At 40.3% G+C, this 20,221-nt stretch overlaps 2 protein-coding genes across 4 annotated transcripts in view; one reads left to right on the top strand and one right to left on the bottom strand.

Annotated features, from left to right (window-relative positions):
• IQCK (IQ motif containing K) overlaps positions 1 to 3,096 on the top strand; it is a 74,413-nt gene extending 71,317 nt beyond the window's left edge. The window contains exon 9 of the mRNA XM_075285797.1: positions 1,947 to 3,096. Coding sequence (XP_075141898.1) covers positions 1,947 to 2,077 — 131 coding nt within the window. The 3' untranslated portion in view covers positions 2,078 to 3,096. The remainder of the gene's footprint in view (positions 1 to 1,946) is intronic.
• GPRC5B (G protein-coupled receptor class C group 5 member B) overlaps positions 1 to 20,221 on the bottom strand; it is a 60,381-nt gene that overhangs the window by 13,602 nt on the left and 26,558 nt on the right. Inside the window, exon 4 of one of the 3 annotated variants that reach the window (XM_075285791.1) lies at positions 14,303 to 15,649. The exons of the other annotated variants lie outside the window; for them this stretch is intronic. Coding sequence (XP_075141892.1) covers positions 15,605 to 15,649 — 45 coding nt within the window. The 3' untranslated portion in view covers positions 14,303 to 15,604. Of the gene's footprint in view, positions 1 to 14,302; positions 15,650 to 20,221 lie in introns of those variants that run through there. 3 annotated transcript variants of the gene reach the window in all.

The following is a 20,221-nucleotide window of genomic DNA, read 5'->3' as shown; positions in this document are numbered from 1 at the left end:
TTTGACCCATACTCCAGACATCTTAACTAAGGTGTCTCTCTCGCAACAGTATGTGGTCTGTCTCATCCTCTAGGTTTCCCTTTTTGTTCTATAATCTTTGAAGAATGATCAGTAGCTGGTCTAAAAAAAAACAAAATGACGTAGCACTTTGGTATAAAACATCCTGTATTTATAGTACATTAAACATGTTGAAATACCGAAGGTGCATTATGGCATAGGTTACTTTTGGACCCTTTTGGCCCTTGATCAAGTGACCAAGGACTCTAATGTTCTGTAATGTGGAAGTATGAAGATTTATGCTGACTGGATCTCATCATCTTTTATTTTACTATCAATAAAGGACATTTTATACTCAAGTGATTGATCTTTTTGTATTTGCATTGGTTAATATACCACCATGCCTACAGTTTCCATGTACTGGGTGAATATTGACTCTAATCTAAACAAGTATCAATTATAAATTTCAGTGTAATTTGGCCAAAATTTTGAAACTAAATGGTTGCTAATTTTGTAACTTGTTAGGTCAAGCTACATGACCACACCATGGTTGGCCAAGTCATTTATACTCCAGATTCCTAGAGGTGATTATTAACTCTGAACTCACCTTCACACGGTAAAGCAGTAAAGGACTCATGCTCAGTGCCGTGTGCTAAGAAGAGAATGGGCAATTTATTAACACTGGAGTTTCCTATGCAAAACGTAATAATTCGGGAGCAGCCTCTTAATAATTGTGGTGCATCTCAGGTGATCCCAGTTTTTTGACATGAGTGATGTGGAAATCTGATGGTCAAGGCGTACCCGACCCACTTGACTCAGCCCACTGTCTTAAAAAGTGTCAAGAAGGGCAAAAAAGAAACAAAGTGGTGCATTTTTGGTACAAACTGGGGCCGTGTGCCAAATATGTGCCACTTATACACCAGTTTTTTGGCATGAATATAATTATGAATTCTCCTATTGAGTCTGCTGTACTAGTTCTTTGAGATTAGAAGTCCAGGAGAGGCCTCACAGTGCAAAGCCTGGTCCCTTTACCAACGTACTCTGGTGGAGTCACCAGAACCCAGCATATCCATCCAGTGATACAAATAGATAGGCTATCCAGAATTTTGCTTTGTGAGTTGGTGCCTCCATTGCCAAGACTTTTGGCAATATGCAAAAGATCTCTTTGGAGCACCCAGGGTGTTGCCATTGCTACAAAAAGGTAAGCGCCAAAGCCTCAAAGAGCTAATTTGCATTTGACAAAAACAGCGGTATCTCAGCAACGGAGGCACCGATTGAGATGTAGAATACACATTTTGATTCAGGTGACCCTAACCTATCTATCTTTGCTGCTGGGTGGTTATGCTGAGTTCAGGTGACAGAATCCCTCTGAGTCATGTCTTCTATACAAGTCCCCACCCTATAGAAAGCCATTTAATAGTACAATAATGAGAGCCTGTTTGTATAATATCTCTTCATGGCAACCACCACATTGACTTATATTATACGTAAGCGGGAATTAGTGATTGCAGATCTGTAATTATGATCTGTTACCAAAGCAAAGCATTGAATTACTGAAAGGACGCTTAGCTACTATTCAAACAGCGCTTTGCACAAATGGATTTCCATTGTTGACCTTGTCTAAAGTATCATGTTTTGTAGGCTCTTGCATTGTCTGCCTCTTCCACATCATTTACTAAGCTGTTTCGTTTGTTGTCAATGGACAAAGTTTGACCATGACATGGTCATTATTTCAATGTGTACACCGTCTCAGCAAGATACCGTAGCTGGCTGCAGGATATAGGAGAAGTTTTGTCTATTGATCATTGTGTCTCTGGTACAGGACATCCTGTTTATTTTCTTAGCCAAGCTCTGGACTCAATAAAAACATTTTAACTTTTTAACAAGAGAATAATCCCAAGTCTAAACACATAAACATGACCTGCTTTGTTCTTCTGTCTCCATTGCAGTGGAAAAAGAACTGGAAGATCTGGAGGAGGACGCAGGATCGAAATCAAGTTTTGCCAAAGTCTCTTTTCATGAGGTGTCGCCAAATGCCCACAACATCACAGTAGACAGTACATTGGACAAAGGAAAATAAAATGTAGCTGCACTGCTATTTATAGTAAATTATTCTGATGTCTTATAATTTGATATTTTTGGTAACCTAGAACAGAATGGGATAATATGGAATCTTATAACATAAAACACTGAAAACGGAACTTAAAGAGGACTTTTCACCACCCCCACCAGTTCAAGTTCTTAGCATCTGTTAATAGGTGCCGCTCCACTGATTCCAGCACAGTTGGAATTTTTTCTTCAGTCCCCACCATTCTGCAGTAACAAGCACAGTTAGTTTTGGTGCCTGATGGGCTGTTGGGCGGTGTCAGGCAGGGGGTGTGACTCAGAGCTCCAATCAGAGGCAGCCAGTGTCAGATTTCAGAATCACACCCCTTGTCTGCTCCTGCCTGACACCGCCGCCTGACAGTATAGAGCAGGGGTCCTCAAACTTTTTAAACAGTGGGCCGGAGGCAGAGCTGGTCGCACAGACATCGGGAGTGGTGTCCTCCAATAGGTAAAGTGAAGTGCACTCCATGGCCTGGCCCGAGCTCCCCAGGAGCTTCATTATAAATGCACGCCTGCCGGCGTTGTCGGCGGGGCCAGACAGAAGTGCTTGGCGGGCCGCAGTTTGATGACCCCTGGTATAGAGTCTAAATAGTATATAAAGCACCAAAAATAACAGCGGTTTATCCTGCAGCACCTTTTAGCCGAGACCCGCTACGTGAATTTTTCCAGATTGGATGGGTCATCAGTATTGGTGGGGCTCCAACAACCATCGATCAGCTGCTTGAGTAAGCTGTAGCACTCGGACAGGCAATGCTTCCTCTTGTCAGACCAACAACTATGTTCACTGATCACAACGCCATGCTGCAGGATGACACTGAGATGCAAACCAAGCACAGCCTCTAAACAACAACTTGTACTACGAGTATCACAGACATCACAACATATATTCAGCCATTCTAATAATACAAAGAACCACAAACACATTCATGGTAAAGTTTTTTTTTATTCTTGTTAACAGCATATTGAAAATAAAACATTTCCCATACTATACAACCTTTTCTTGTTTCCTTTGCTTATATATATGATCATCATATTACAGAAATATCTATGATTGTCTGCAAGGTCAATGAGACTTTAAGGGGTTGTCCGGGATTAGAAGAAGGTCCTGGTTTTTTGTGTTTTTTTTTTTAAGAAACAGTGCCACTCTTTCCCATTAAGTTGTGCCTGGGACTGCAGATTATTTTGAATGGGAATGACATCCACTTCCCAGTTCCAACAACCATACTATCCTATACACAACAGTGGGGCGGACTGAACTTTTTCCAATTCTGGGCAACCTCTTTAAAGAAATATCAGTAATTAACAATTAGCAGCAAAAGAATCCAATAGAAAACACCCAGTTATGCAGGTAATAAATATATCTCTATCATTAACAAACCATTCTGTCATTTTTATGGATGCAAAAATAAAAAGATATCAATCTACTTATAAAACAAGGGCATGCCACACATTGCCAACAAACTGGTACTATGTTTTATGGGTAAGGTCTGCCTACATTGCCATTCATAGTAGCATTATAATATGACTTCCACACATGGACTCATCAATCATTTGATAATCAGAGAACTTTGGTTCTGAGACCTTTCTTAAAGGAATTTCCAGCTTAAATAACTACTTTATGTAATTTTGATTACCCCCAGCCACAACAATTGCCGGGGATGTCAACCAAGGGACCCCAATGTCAGTATGACACTAGAGTTCACAGAAAGCATAATGGGGCAACCAGCCACGGAAGTAATCCAGAAGACTGCTAATAGCCCTTGACTATAGCTGACATAGTGGGAAGCAGACAGCTCGTAGCTTTAGCAAACAGGGTGTATTTGCAATGGCTGGAGGGAGGCACCAAATTGTAGGTACTGACATTTTGTTGGAAACTCTGTTCAACCTTAGGCTCTGTACACATCTGCACTTGCATTTTCATTTGTCTGTTTTGTTATAGGAACAGAAAGACTAAAATAATGGCAGCCATATGAGGGACACCAATGCTGCCTGATGGACCCTATTGACTATACTGACATCCATCTCGTTTCCATTATTATCTCACCATCATTTACATGGAAAAATGCACCATTTTGGCTGTTTGAACATAACTTTAGTTATATCTGTTTCTGGGAAAACTAGGTAACAATTTCCCTGCATAACCAATCTTTCAGTGACTCAACTGGAACCCTGCATACTTAAGATGGTCTTGCCACAATTGACACGTATTTCCTATAGGAGTTCAGATCACTGGGGGTCCATCCACTGAGAAAGAAACCCTAAATGCTTCATGTGATCTTCATCCCAGCAGCCTAATAGAAGTGAATAGAACACATTGGCCACATATTCACATGGAACATTCAGCTACCTGTTCTCCTGATTGTTGGAGGTCCCAATGGTCCGACCATCAGCAATCTGTCACTGCTTGGGATTGGGATAGGTGTTATTTGTGGCACAACCCATAATAAGCATCTGAATGAGAAGCTCAGTCTTGCTCTGTTTTGCTGCTTGCCGTTTGATATATTCTGACACTTTGTACCATACACATCAGTTGAAGTTTGGCCAAACCAACTGGTTTTGGTTGGACCAGAAGACCATCTAACATCAATGGGACCTTCTTACTCTCCCCTGATTGCAGCAATTGGGTAAAAGGAGGACTGCGTTTATTACATTTCAATATGCTTAGTCCCTTTGGTCTCAAAGGAGATAACCTGGCACCAATGGTGTCTGGTAGCAACTTACTCCCCTTTCCCTACTGAGAGCACATACAAGATTGGCATAGCCAAGGCTCAGCAGTAATAACTATTAGCCAAATTGTCAACTATCTAATGTGTATAGCCAACTTTACTCTTCATGTTGTCTTATATGTCTTCTGCCAACTAGCTGAAATATATGACCGATTGGTTGAATAGGAGGAGAAATGCGTATGGCTCTCCTCCAAGTCAAGACAGGTGCAGTAACAGAAAGGTATGGTATAACAACAGTGCTATATACTAAGAACAATACAAAACATTAGAAAATAAAGTACAAATACATTCAACGCTTCACGTACAGCAATTATTGAATGGGATATGAACAACCGAAAATCCAAATGCATTATGTACAAAGAATGAATTTCCATTGTAGCTAATGTTCAGACTTTACTACAGAAGGATATGGCCTACATATATAGGATAGATTTCTAATAGCACAACCTCACAAGCAGTCATGATTTTTAGGGATTTAATTATAATCTATTGCTTTTTCACTACTGACCTTGGAACGTAGCGCAGTGTTCCACTATTCAGCCATAGGCTATAATTACATTCCAGGACAACACAACCGATCATGGGTGGTCACATAGCTAGGAATGACCAGGGTCACCCAGGCCCATATCTCTGCTTATACATGTATATATATAAATTATAATTACCATACATAATTATCTACACACAATTTCCATATTAACCGCTTGTATGTAGAAGATATTTTCCACAGAAAAGAATCATTTAACCCATATCATCCATTTTCCATTCCAGCTTCATTTAAATCCAAAATCACAAGTCTATAAAGAGGGGTTGTCTAGGGTTAGATAAGCATGACTGCTTTCTTAGAAAATCAGCACCACCCCTGTACACAGGTTGTATCCGGTACTGCAGTTCAGCTCTATTCACTTCAATGGACAGGACAGGATGGACAGGTGTGGCGCTGTTTTAAGAGCCATGTTTTAGTAATCCTGCACAACCCCCTTATGTCCCAACCTATCCTAAACAGGAACAACGCTCCCTTTAATGTACATAGACATAAATTGTGCCCCTTTAGGGTCCCATTCATGGCACACTCGTCTACAGAATTGGGACTGCTGGTTAATGTGTCTGAACTATTGTGTATATGGACTATGTTGGATCCATAACTGAGCCTCATTTATCAAATCCATCTAGCAGAAAGACTTCAACCAATCACATCACAGCTTTCATATCTTAAATTTCTCTATAAAAATGAAAGTTGTAATGTGATTGGTTACCAGGGGCGACAAGGCTAGTTTCTGTGCGTGTTGTATCGGGTATAGATGATTGGTACACTTTAAGCAGCCTTTTTTTGCCATGGTTTATTACGTTTTGTCCTCCATAATACTAGAAGTTCTGGAGCTCATGTATCAATCTTTGCACTATAGAAAAATTAGACAGAAACTACATGACAGGGATAATTCTTTCGTAGTCACGTGAGGATGCAATGTAAAGATTGTCTCTTTGCATCTGAGATGTTTTGCTTATGGCAAACAGAAGCATCATGCCCAGTCAAAATCTGCTCCAAAATCCTCAGTGTGAACATACGCTAATACTTGATTGTGGATTTATTATTTTTTTTAATGTGATATATTTATTTTACATCAATCAATTCACACCAAGGTAGTTGACACATATCCATTAATGTCGATTTGTTAAATTACAGTAACACTGTGGGATCAGCCCTTCATCAGTCCTAGATACACCGGTACAGGCATAGTCTGGTGTGAAGAGAAATATCCTGCCCACTGAGGGAGCAGGAGATGTGGGTGGACTGGGTGAGGACACATTGCATGTCTTAGGGACGTTTGCTCAGCTCGCATTGTGTTCCCATCAGTGTGCCCTTTCCAGCAGCCTACTCTTCCTTCTCCCCTCTCCGTAGACTATGTAAAAATGATCTCTGGCTAATAAGTGAAGGAAACATATTTCTTACATAAGATATAGTACAAAGTCTCTTATATTCACCTGCACTATCCATTTAGGAGAAATGGTTTTGTTCATGGTGTAGATACGCTGTAAGAAAATAGAACATTATACTATGGAAGTATGGATTATGTATACGTGTAGGCACTGAGCAGCAGGAAATATATAGTGCAAGCAGTGTCATCATCTTTGGATAGCATTAAATGCTACTGAACATACGGCCATTAACGTACATGTGTGCCAGGGATATTAACCCTTTCACAGTAGTGCAGTCATATCATACTTTATATACAGCTATATAATAGCCAAATTATGTTCTCATGACCAAGATATAGTATTTTCGGAGTAGACCCACATATGCTGCCTTGATCTCCTCTAGTTCTAAAAGGGGATAATGGAAAATTGTATGGCTGCTTGTGTCAGTGATATCTAGCAAGAAGACTAGCAAATATGGTAACCTCATGAGGCCTGGTGTCTTCCCCCATCTAATATGCTATAAAACCATCCCAAATACTTAGAACTTATAGCAAAAGTCCTGTAGAGTGAGTTCACATGTACCATTTTGTTGAAGGTTTTGGAAAAATTGTATGTACAATCTCTCCTATATACTGTGCTTATCTTTACTGTACACCTCTTCCAGTCTTCAAAGACTACATCAAGAACAGAATCAAAATGGCACGACAGAAAAGACCCCTATTGTCGTATAATGAAGTTTTACTGTACAGCCCTGTATAATATATTAGAAGACGAGGTACATTCCTCTATATAATGTTATTCTCAGAACTGACTGCATTAGAGCAAGGATAAATCAGAAGAATTACATATTCCTTGGAGTTGTACTGAAAATCTATCAAAGGACTGCAGGGTACAGTGTGTAGGATTTGCAGCAGTCTTTAGTCTGCCAATGGACTACAGGGTACAGTATGTAGGATTTGCAGCAGTCTTTAGTCTGCCAATGGACTGCAGGGTACAGTGTGTAGGATTTGCAGCAGTCTTTAGTCTGCCAATGGACTGCAGGGTACAGTGTGTAGGATTTGCAGCAGTCTTTAGTCTGCCAATGGACTGCAGGGTACAGTATGTAGGATTTGTAGCAGTCTTTAGTCTGCCAATGGACTGCAGGGTACAGTATGTAGGATTTGTAGCAGTCTTTAGTCTACCAATGGACTGCAGGGTACAGTGTGTAGGATTTATAGCAGTCTTTAGTCTGCCAATGGACTGCAGGGTACAGTATGTAGGATTTATAGCAGTCTTTAGTCTGCCAATGGACTGCAGGGTACAGTGTGTAGGATTTGTAGCAGTCTTTAGTCTGCCAATGGACTGCAGGGTACACTATGTAGGATTTGTAGCAGTCTTTAGTCTACCAATGGACTGCAGGGTACAGTGTGTAGGATTTATAGCAGTCTTTAGTCTGCCAATGGACTGCAGGGTACAGTGTGTAGGATTTGTAGCAGTCTTTAGTCTACCAATGGACTGCAGGGTACAGTGTGTAGGATTTATAGCAGTCTTTAGTCTGCCAATGGACTGCAGGGTACAGTGTGTAGGATTTGTAGCAGTCTTTAGTCTGCCAATGGACTGCAGGGTACAGTGTGTAGGATTTGCAGCAGTCTTTAGTCTGCCAATGGACTTCAGGGTACAGTATGTAGGATTTGCAGCAGTCTTTAGTCTGCCAATGGACTGCAGGGTACAGTATGTAGGATTTGCAGCAGTCTTTAGTCTGCCAATGGACTTCAGGGTACAGTATGTAGGATTTGCAGCAGTCTTTAGTCTGCCAATGGACTGCAGGGTACAGTATGTAGGATTTATAGCAGTCTTTAGTCTACCAATGGACTGCAGGGTACAGTATGTAGGATTTGCAGCGGTCTTTAGTCTGCCAATGGACTGCAGGGTACAGTATGTAAGATTTGTAGCAGTCTTTAGTCTGCCAATGGACTGCAGGGTACAGTATGTAGGATTTATAGCAGTCTTTAGTCTGCCAATGGACTGCAGGGTACAGTATGTAGGATTTGTAGCAGTCTTTAGTCTACCAATGGACTGCAGGGTACAGTATGTAGGATTTGCAGCAGTCTTTAGTCTGCCAATGGACTTCAGGGTACAGTATGTAGGATTTGCAGCAGTCTTTAGTCGACCAATGGACTGCAGGGTACAGTATGTAGGATTTGTAGCAGTCTTTAGTCTGCCAATGGACTGCAGGTGTCTGAACACAGCCTGCACTGCTGAGGGGTTTTGAGAACAGGAAACATGAATTTCCCATATCCCTGCAGGTTATTTTACAGAAACTTTAAACATCGACAAACGCAAATGGAAAAATTGTTACCAATGTTCCAGGACTTCCTCCGTTAAAGGGGTTTTCTTATGTTACCAAGTTATCCCCTATTCATACTTGCAGACTGGTGGGTCCAACCACTCAGGTTCCCACCGATCAGGAGAACAGGGGAGTTTTGTCCCTTGTTCTGATGGAGCAGTGCTCAGGAAGGAGTGTTCTACTTCATCCATTTCAATGGGAGTGTTGGAAATAGCCTAAGTACAGTGCTTGGATATTCCCTGCTTCCCCATTGAAATGAATGGAGAGGTGTGCAGGCTGCCCGACCATTGCTCCATTCAGTACAGGGGTCACAACTCCTCCATGCCTGGCTTTGTGGGGAGAGGGAAACAAGCTATTGAGAAGCGTCCAAAAGGCTGTTGTTGGATTCAGCTGAAATGAGCAGGATCAATAGTAAAATTAAAATTAAAAATTGGATCTGCCAATAGTTATATCTGCGACTAGCTTCAAGTACTTCTTTGTATACAGAAGTCATATTTCCTAAGTCCCCTATAAACATGCAAGGTAAGATCAGATAAGCATGCATGTTTATTTTTATAAGGAGAGGGAGATATGCTGTTTCTAGATTCTTCTAGATATCTTATCTCCTGGAACGTGTTACAGTTCAACACATGTTGGGCGATAGGAAGGCTGCTCTTAAACACGTCAATTGCTATCAGATCCTGATGGACTTGGTCTAATCCCACTCTATGTCCATTCTCTTTCCCCATGCAACTGAGAGAGAAAAGCAAAACTGAGGCAAGGTCTAACTGGGGTACCATATCTTGATTCCAGCCTTATTTTTGTAGTACAGAGTCACTTTAAAGTGACTCCATCTTCGGACGTTATCCTTGTCCACGGCCACTCTTATTGTGTCCATGGTATACAATTATCTACGTTATCCTCCCTTCCCCCAACATTTTTTTGGCATTCACATGATACGGTTCACTTCAGTCCCTCAACCGCAGCTTTCCATGCCCTTGGCAACTAATTTCCTGCCATAAACAAATATCTCACAATGTAGGATAATGAAACTGACATACAATCCACTACTATATTCTTCATAGGAACGCAGGGAGAATGAGCGACCATGTGTGTATCTAATGATCAGAAAGAAATGTGTGACTTCAATGTGATGAAACCATGGTAAAAAAAACAGGCTGCAGAAAGATTATGGTAGTGTAAATGATGACAAGATGTAAAATAGGTTTAATGTATCCCCTCGGACCCCCTCCCTCAGTACATAAATATCCTCCTCCAGGGAGATTCCTCTCTGTATTTGCCTATATCCACTTGGCATGTTATCTAGGCCACTGCAAAATGTATTCATTTTTTGAGGGTTATATAGATTATTAATGTTAGTTTTAGATTGTTATACCTGCAAACAAGGGAATATATAGAAGCTGGTTAAGCAACTCCTAATGGCCCCATGGGAACAAGGGGCTGGGGTCAGACATATCCTGCTTTCGAATTGGTGCTGCTGGAGTGCCTATGGCTTCCCACAATGTTAGCAAACAATGAGAGTGGTGCTTGGCCCCAGAATTCTCTGATGGGAAAGGTGTGAACCAGCATAGGAGGGGGCTTCATATTTATTTATGCTATGACCCCTCCAACCCTTCTTTGTATGCCCCTAAATATCATTTGTTGTAAGTTTTGAAAAACTATATGTTCTGACCAAGTTATCATCATAGTTACATTAAAAATAACTCATCGACATAGCTCCTAGTTATTCAATCATCTCGTAACAAAAAATTCTATTATTTACAGTATAAGATTCAAAAACTCTTGCCCTTGTGTTATATTATCAACACGGAAATCTTAAGGAGCGTTTCCACTTTAAGTCATGAAATCAGCAGTCAATCCTGAGTTGTCCTCTTTTGTCAGAATGCTAAAAATTCATTTTCATTTGGTTTGAATTTATCTCCATTCCTCTATGCAGGGAACCCTCTCCATATACTGGCACTGACTATATTGGTTTTCACCACAATTCCCAGAAGCAGATTGACTACAACACAGTAACCATTGAATTGTTTTTTTAGCATCCTGATAGTAGATGACTACTACTACTAGAAATATATTGACTGAGGATTTTTTTTTTAAATTTAGATGGGTATTCACTTTATTACAGAGATTCCTATGATTGGATTAAAACCAAACTAAACTATTGATCATCTGAAATAAATGGACATTATAGTTTATGTAATTTGAAAATAGCATCATTTTTCTGTAGTTCCAACTAAAAGCAGATTGTAGTATTTTACTTAAAGGGTATATCCATAATGTTAGTAAAAAGTTTTCCAGAATTTATACTGAGAGTCTATCCATTCACTAATGGATTGCAAAATGAGCAGTCCTTCAGTGTTAAAGGGGCTCTATCAGCAAAATTATGCTGTATGAGCCCCACATATGTGTGAATAGCCTTTAAAAAGGCCATTTAGGCACCGGTAAAGTTATATTAAACTACCCCCCCCTCCCGCCTTTTAAAATAAAACCATAAAACAGAATATGTTCATCTTACCGAATGTGCAAGGGGGAACGGGCATTCAGGGTCCGACATCATCTTCAGCCACGCCTCCTCTTCCAGCGATGTCCTCGGGCCCCGTCTAACTCATGAACTGACATTGATAAAAAATGGCGCGGGTGCATGCGCATTAGCATGCTGCTACTACTACGGCTACTGCGCATGCACCCGCGCCATTTTTTATCAATGTCAGTTCGTGAGTTAGACGGGGCCCGAGGACATCGCTGGAAGAGGAGGTGTGGCTGAAGATGACGTTGGACCCTGAATGCCCGCCCCCCGTGCACGTTCGGTAAGATGAACATATTCTGTTTTATGTTTTTAATATAACTTTAGCAGTGCCTGAATAGCCCTTTTAAAGGCTATTCACGCATATGTGGGGCTCTATCAGCATAATTTTACTGATAGAGCCCCTTTAAGGCTTATGCATAAGATAGGGAAAAATCGACATGGACAGCCATTTTTGCAACGTCCTTCACATGGCCGTTTGAGAACACATTCAATTCAAGGTGTCAATTCACATGTCCATTTTTTTGACTGTTCGTTTTTCCATAGCTATCAAAAAAACTGACACGCTTTCATGGACACACGTATGCAATAGATATCAATGGATCTATTTTTAACTGATGTAAAACAGATTGACGCCCGTGAAAAAATTTGGGACCATTGAAATGTATTTGTTTCTTTCACTGACAGTTAAAATCTGATGCATAATCGATGACGTTCACATACCAAAAACGGAATGACGCAAAACGCTTGTCAAAAAAGTACATACGCTGTCATGTGTATAAGGTCTAAATTCCTGAAAAAACTTTTTTGTCACCAGAACACAGCATATCAAGCCTGCCCTGCAGAAAGATAGTGTAGCGTTACTTGAATCACATGGTGGTTTTCCCTTGTGAACCACAGTCTCCATTGCGGAGTTATTACTGGTTTTATGAATATACAAATGGGCTCTCTAACATAATGAAGGCGCGGCCACAGAAATAAACAGCAATACCCTCATGGATGCAAAGATGCATTAGCATATTCACAAAAAGTGATATCTCGGTAACACAAGCAGATGTTCACCATTTTATTCACGTGACCCTAATCTATGTATCTGCTGGTCTGAGTTGGTACACTGGGTTCTGGTGGCAGCTTATGTATAGATATACTCTTTATTTTAGAAAATACTGCATCTTTATACATATATTGTATTTCTTCTCTTTTACTAATTCAATGTTATAGCCCAGAGTTGCATTCACAATTCTGCTGGTTGGTGTAAGAAACAGTTGACAAATTTGCTGACCGAGACCCGTAATATATTAAATTGCCCAAACACCGAGTAATTTTCTAGCTGAAGCTATTCCTGTTGTTTCCCTTCCCCAAACACAGGGGGCTGTTACTGAGCATAAAAACAAAAAATAGAAGTCGGCACTCCAATTAATATGCAAAAATTAAAATATACTTTTAATGTCCATAATTAAAATGAATAAACCAACATAGAAGACCAGTGCAAAAATTTGAAAAATACAAAAAACAAACACTTACAGCATGATGAAAAAATAGACGTGCTCAAAGCATGAATGAACCAGCGTTAGTAGCCTACGCGTTTCAGGGCTTTAGCCCCTTACTCATGGCAGAATGCAAGTTTAGTGAGACACACAGTAGATGTATATATACGTCAAGCCTTCTTACGTAACATTAGATAGACAATGGGCTACATGTGTGACTCACAGAACGTGCATACAAACAAACCAACGGAATTGAAAGAGCAAACAACACACCAAATGCTGAGAGACATAAACTAGTTACATATAAAAAACATATACAAAAAGAATGCCCCCTACAACCCTACTTATGTGCAATACGTAAATAAAAACATTGTATACAAAATACATAAGGGTGTTGTTATATCCCTTGCTTGGCTCTATTCTATTTGATTATGATAAGGATAAAGATAAAGATAAATCTTCTTATTTCCTTGTATTTTTGCCAACTTGTGCTAAAGTCCTATATAAAGATAATTGAATGGATATCCATACTGCGTTAATCGGCCAAAAACCGCAAACATATGAAACAAAGCTTTGTTTCATATGTTTGCGGTTTTTGGCCGATTAACGCAGTATGGATATCCATTCAATTATCTTTATATAGGACTTTAGCACAAGTTGGCAAAAATACAAGGAAATAAGAAGATTTATCTTTATCTTTATCCTTATCATAATCAAATAGAATAGAGCCAAGCAAGGGATATAACAACACCCTTATGTATTTTGTATACAATGTTTTTATTTACGTATTGCACATAAGTAGGGTTGTAGGGGGCATTCTTTTTGTATATGTTTTTTATATGTAACTAGTTTATGTCTCTCAGCATTTGGTGTGTTGTTTGCTCTTTCAATTCCGTTGGTTTGTTTGTATGCACGTTCTGTGAGTCACACATGTAGCCCATTGTCTATCTAATGTTACGTAAGAAGGCTTGACGTATATATACATCTACTGTGTGTCTCACTAAACTTGCATTCTGCCATGAGTAAGGGGCTAAAGCCCTGAAACGCGTAGGCTACTAACGCTGGTTCATTCATGCTTTGAGCACGTCTATTTTTTCATCATGCTGTAAGTGTTTGTTTTTTGTATTTTTCAAATTTTTGCACTGGTCTTCTATGTTGGTTTATTCATTTTAATTATGGACATTAAAAGTATATTTTAATTTTTGCATATTAATTGGAGTGCCGACTTCTATTTTTTGTTTTTCTGTTTATATGGCCTGGACCGGGAGGTATGAAGCCTTGAGCACCCAAGCAGAGTATTTCTAGAGTATCGCACACTATACAAGCACTTGGCACGGGGGCTGTGTTCACTTTCCATATGTTTCTGTTACTGAGCATGCATGTGTTCTCCATGAGAAGAGGGGAATCAGCCACTGGCAGCAGCTTATCTCCCTTTAAAGAGGACCTATCATGTCCTCTGACACTGGCTGCATTATATACTATAGACACCTGACACAGCTTTCTACTAGTATATAATACCGCCAATGTCAGAAGACACGAAAGGTCCTCTTTAACCAATAAGATTAGGCCTATTGAAATACAACATGCCCTATCCTTCCCTTCCCTGACTTTTTGAGTAGGGAAATCCCATCCATATTTAATGGTCGGCCAGTCCATTTATGTTGTCAGGTTCAGCCGACATTTATCTAATGTGTATGGCCACCTTTCACTAAGCCCCTTAATGCAGGGTCTTTTTATCATTACCGCTCTGTACTGTAAGGGGGCCTCATATATGACCCTCCCAAAATGCAACTCACAAGAACAAGTTTAGTCCAAACATTCACAATGAATGCTGGGAGAATGAAGCTCTGAAGCTGGCAGAATTGCGAATACAGCTCTGGGCTATATAGACTATAGATCACATAGGTGCTGTAATGTATGGTGTTCAGGGGTGGACATCTACTTTAATACTAAGTTAATAAATGTAGCATTTTATTTCTGAAGACCTGCCCCTCACATAGTAAATAGTCATTGCAATGTAAGTCTTCACAAGACCCTAAAAAGTGCCATAGCAAGAAACATATTACAGGTCTGGACAGTCTTGCAAGACACATCGATTTTGTAGACACAATAAGGCCTTGGTATGACATGACTGCGATTCCTCATCGTCCTAAACTTATAAGCCATGGAAATCCGATTGTTATTTCTGAAGAGCCGCGGTGATGGCCGGGATTTACAATTTAGATTTACAGGGCGAGAGCACAATAAGCCACCAGGGTCATGTTCCTTCACGTATAAGTGGCATTGTCCATCTTAAAGCAGTTGTTGTTCTGTAAAAGTGAATCTTGTTGGGTGTGTGGAGCAACTTCGAGTTAGCGGTGATAATATCCTTCTTTAGTAGTTATTTCAAGAGGTCACAGCTGGTCACGTAAAGATAAACCCTATTAGATAGGATTACCAGAGCTCTTGAGTGTGGGGTGGCTGTGTCCTGCTACTGATTCCTCCCTCACAAAGACCTGTCACTCTGGAACCTATAGGCATTTCACCAAAGATGTCGTCCAGTGTAACTTGGAGGAGCAGTTGGGATCTGGAAATAAGGACAACAAATGGATAGCTGAGAATCCTGACCTCTATGTCAAGCTACGTATATATAAGCATTAGCATTGACAGTATGAGAAACCCTTTATATGTTCTAGGGTGTTCTTGTGAGATACATTTGGGACAAGTGTCATTCTACACATGACCGAAATTATATTATTCTAGATAGTAATAACTGCTGACCATGGCCGAGTCCAAGTTATCTTGGGCAAATTTGAACCTGTATTCTCGACTTATGCCCAAGCTAGTAAAGTATTCTAACTATACTGCCGGGTAACATGTATACATTATATGGTTATCTCAGGGTGAGCAGTTATCAGTCTTCTAGTGTCTGATATAGGGTCTAACGCTGGCCATACACTTTGGATAGCTGTTACCAAACTGTTATGTCACCCAACTCTTCAATACACATGAACAGTCAGCCGAGCGTGAATTGATAGTGGAAAGCTGGTGCTGGATGGTTTTAGCATTGGCTTATTTACCAAAGAACAAATGGATCAGGCTATTGGATTATATCTTGTGTCAAGGAAGAGTTGGTAGAGCTCAATACAAATTACACGTTGACCAGTCCCACTGAAAGCAACGGGTTCAGCCAATACAGTTGGTTTAAAGTTGGCCATAGACATTAGATATGTATCAGATGAATTTGCCAATTTTGAGAGGGACCAGCTGACCATCTAGTGTGCACTGGGGCCTCCCATGGCTGGCCTGATGGCAGATGTTGGAGGAGATAAGGATCGGGCAGATAGATTTGCAATGCCTGATCCTTTTGTTCTCAGGAAGATAAGTCTGACAGTAGTGTACTGCCCTCTCCCTACTGAGAACACATACATGCGTGACCAAGCGTGCATGTGTATGGGGGAGAGAAGAGGAATAGCTGTCAATTGAACAAACATCCAAGAGTTATCTATAGTAGCTATCTATAGTTTATGGCCACCTTTATCCTAAGCAAACAATATGGATTCATATTAATATTCTAGATTTTGCTGAAAATGAAAGTGCCCATTTCACCCTAAATAAATTCACCTGGTCTCCACCAGTCCTTACACAAAAGTGATTATTTTTCCAGGCCACTACTGCGCCTGCCTAGGACCTAAGTGGGCAGACCCTCATAGATCTCTGGATTAGTGAGTACCAGATAGCTAAAACTTATGTGGTGACAAAACCTGAAGTTTTAGGATGTCACAGAGAATCACTTGGTTTTAGCATTGCTGTGAACTTGGTTAATCTGTCCAGACCAATGTTAGATCTTGTGTCTCCTCATGATTGTTTGCTTCTGTGGCTATGTCAGATTATTGGGGTGGGTGGGCTGCCTACATATGTGATTTATAATTAATCCTCCGTGTATTTGCAGTGCGACCAGTTAACTAGTGTAATGAATAGATAGCAGTGATAGAAACCATCATTTATGCATTCACTTGTAGACTCGGCCTGTAATGTGACCTTGACTTGGAGCAAGGGATAAATCGATTGTCTCCGTAATGAATAGCGCATCACACAGAGCTGACATTAACTTTCTACGTAAATGCATTTGGGAATTCATTATTTACATCTACTTCAATAAAATAACGCTAAAGCAAGAGAACTTTACAGCTTCCCATGTTCTGTAAGGGCATGAAATCGCTGAACACGGAAGAACCACCAGAAATGTTATATAAAAGGCCCTTTAGTCATCAGGACAAATGCAATATATACTAGTGAGTGACTGAAGCCATAGACCCAAAGTTGGGAGTTCCTCTGATCTAGTGTCTTAGTAACAAAATTGCCTGCTCTTTGCTTTGGCCTTGTTCAGACTTTCTATACTTGTGTCCAAATGACCACCCATATAAATGTCCACCTGGTAACTGGCTTGTATAGAGGCGGCTATGTATGCTATTTAGATTGTCTTTGAGAATTACTAGTGACCGTGTGCAATCACTCTGTGATAATAGTAATGTATTTTTTGCGTGTGTCATTACAGGAAGTAGGGAATCTGGCTAGATGTCTACTGTACATTATGGGTAACCTAAGGTTCTATTTAGATTAGTGCTTAAATGGCTTGTCCTAGGAGTCTTCTTAGACTTACTTCATTCAAGAGATTTTATATTCTCTATCTAGGAGTTCTGGACTGATTGGAACCAGCACCTGGCCTCCATGTTAGTATTAAGTGAGCTGGAAGACTATAGAAAAGTCAGCCCCATAGTGCAGGTAACTATTGGTGCACACTGAGAGGAGAGAAGAGGTGTAGTGACCCAGGGGTCGGATGTTGGTTCTGATCACATGACCAGTGGTCGGAACCAGTATGGAACCCTTAGAACACCTAACAATCCTCAGAGAAGGTAAATCTTGGAAGACTCCTTGGACAATCCCTTTAATATTGCTTGAGTGGAACACTCTGTGAATCAGCAGGTTAGTAGACCTAAAATGCCGCTTACAAAATTAGACATAGCATGCGTTGACATTAAAGTTTTCAACCAGGTTGAGTTTGATGGACTCCCTAAAAAATGTGTAAGTGAATATCAGTAGTTACAGTATAGTAACAAAATACTAAATAAAAGGTTTGGATGGTTGGAGATACTTTGGGACTAAAGGTTAAATTTAGGCTGGGCAATAGTTTCTGTTCAAGATTGGTGTGGTCTGCCCTACCTTACCCCAAAATCATACCTCTATAGTCCCACAATGCAGAGATTTTGAAAGTTACCATGGCCTTCTTCCTCCATGTCAAACTACCCTGAAGGTGTTGTCATGATCTGCTGGTTATCTATAGATTAAACTACTACCGGTACATGGGATTGAGGAGGGATAGGATAGATATGTAGGAAAACAGATGAACAGACAGATAAAGAAAAGGCTATCTTTGTAGGGTGGTGGGCAATCAACAGTGAGGCAAACCAGAGGGGGATCAACTCTGTCCTTGGCATATATTGGGGTCTGAAATGTTCATTATTGTGTACTTCACGCTTATGCACTTTGCTTGGATATACTGTGGCCATAAACAATAGATCAATGTCATCCGAACCTGCTGATTCTGCTGATGTGTATGTGGATGCTCCAACTCTCCTCCAATGTCAGATGTTGGAGTGCAGAAGGATTAAGTGACTTGGATTTTTAGGTTCTCAGAAGAAAAAGGCCCCCTCCAGATGTCTGGTATCTGCTTATTCCATTTTTTGAATTTAGAATACATGAACACTTGGGCAGCCTGACACATCTAACGTGTATGGCCAATGGTAATGTCTTACCTATCCATCTGAAAGGACGCTGTAGACATCACTCAACCCTTAGGAATGGTTTTGTTGTCAAGCTGAAGACGTGGTACCAGACTTGATAGCTTTTCAATAGCAGACCACTGGCTGACTGCACATGTCAGGAACACTGGGGTGTGTTGGGACCTAGTATGTTATACAAAAAGTGCTGAACTACAGTGATGGGGAGACTCACAACTCAAAATGGTTTCCCACTTGGTAGTCACTTCTGCTTTTTTTTTCTGTGGGAAGGAGTACGATTAAATCTACTGGATCAAAGCTCTCTATTAGGGCTCTGTATAGTCTTTTTCCCTGTCAGCTATATTGTGCTTTGCTCTTAGGAGATAATGATTGCAGAATCTTTTACGTGGAGAGACACTTATGTTATGGTTTATAAGGCATATGCTATCTAAAGTCAACCTAGAAGAAACAGAGTTAAAACCCATCAAGCTGTCCTGAAATGGATTGTCCAGAATTAGAAACGAGATGAGCTGCAATACCAGACCATGCCTATTGAAGGGAGTGGCGCTGTGTCTGAAAAAAAACCCTGTGCACTCTTTTTCCTAATCTTGGACAAAACTTTTGTAAAATGAAGTTGCATTTTCCCAATTTTGTGTTAAATAAAGCCCTCTATAGGGTAATTTTGATTATGATTACATGTGCACATGGGTGAGAGATGGTACTGGAAATGGATCATATACCTGCGTGTTAGTAATGTCATGTGCAATGAATGGTATATGATTGAGACTGTGTGATGTGAGATGACCACAGACAGGAATATCTCATTAAAAGCTTATAGGAATATCCAACCATTTTTTTTCTGGAGAGGGAGAGAGGCTAATGACTAATAAGCCTGGTACAAATCATTCCTGCTACAAGCTGTCTAATGCGTCTTCACCCGCAGGATCTAACCCCTGCAGCTAAGTGAAAAATGATTGATCTGTTTTGGTGTGGAATAAAACCATGTAAAAGGCAGAAGCGTTTTCTAATGTAGAATAAACCTGCGGTGAGATCAGTGCTCAAAATGTGACATATGTGGTTTACATGTTCATAATTATATATAATATATATTCATTATCTAGCATTATATAGAATATTACCAGGAAGGATCACCTTTTACAGGCAGTGTACGATGTTACTAGCTATTCACTTACTTAACAAGCTATGGCTTCAAGGGTAATCCCTTTAGTTATTAAGAAATCGCTTAGAATACAATTTCCTAATATATGCTGTATACTGACCACAAGACAGTGTACATGGCTTCTCCGTATTGTGTCCAGTAACACACACAGTTGCCCATACACTTTAAAAAGGACCTTTCACCGCCTCCACCAACTCCA

This window comes from Leptodactylus fuscus, chromosome 8, assembly GCF_031893055.1.
Source record: "Leptodactylus fuscus isolate aLepFus1 chromosome 8, aLepFus1.hap2, whole genome shotgun sequence".
NCBI classification, from domain to species: domain Eukaryota; kingdom Metazoa; phylum Chordata; class Amphibia; order Anura; family Leptodactylidae; genus Leptodactylus; species Leptodactylus fuscus.
This window is presented reverse-complemented; position numbering and strand designations above follow the sequence as displayed.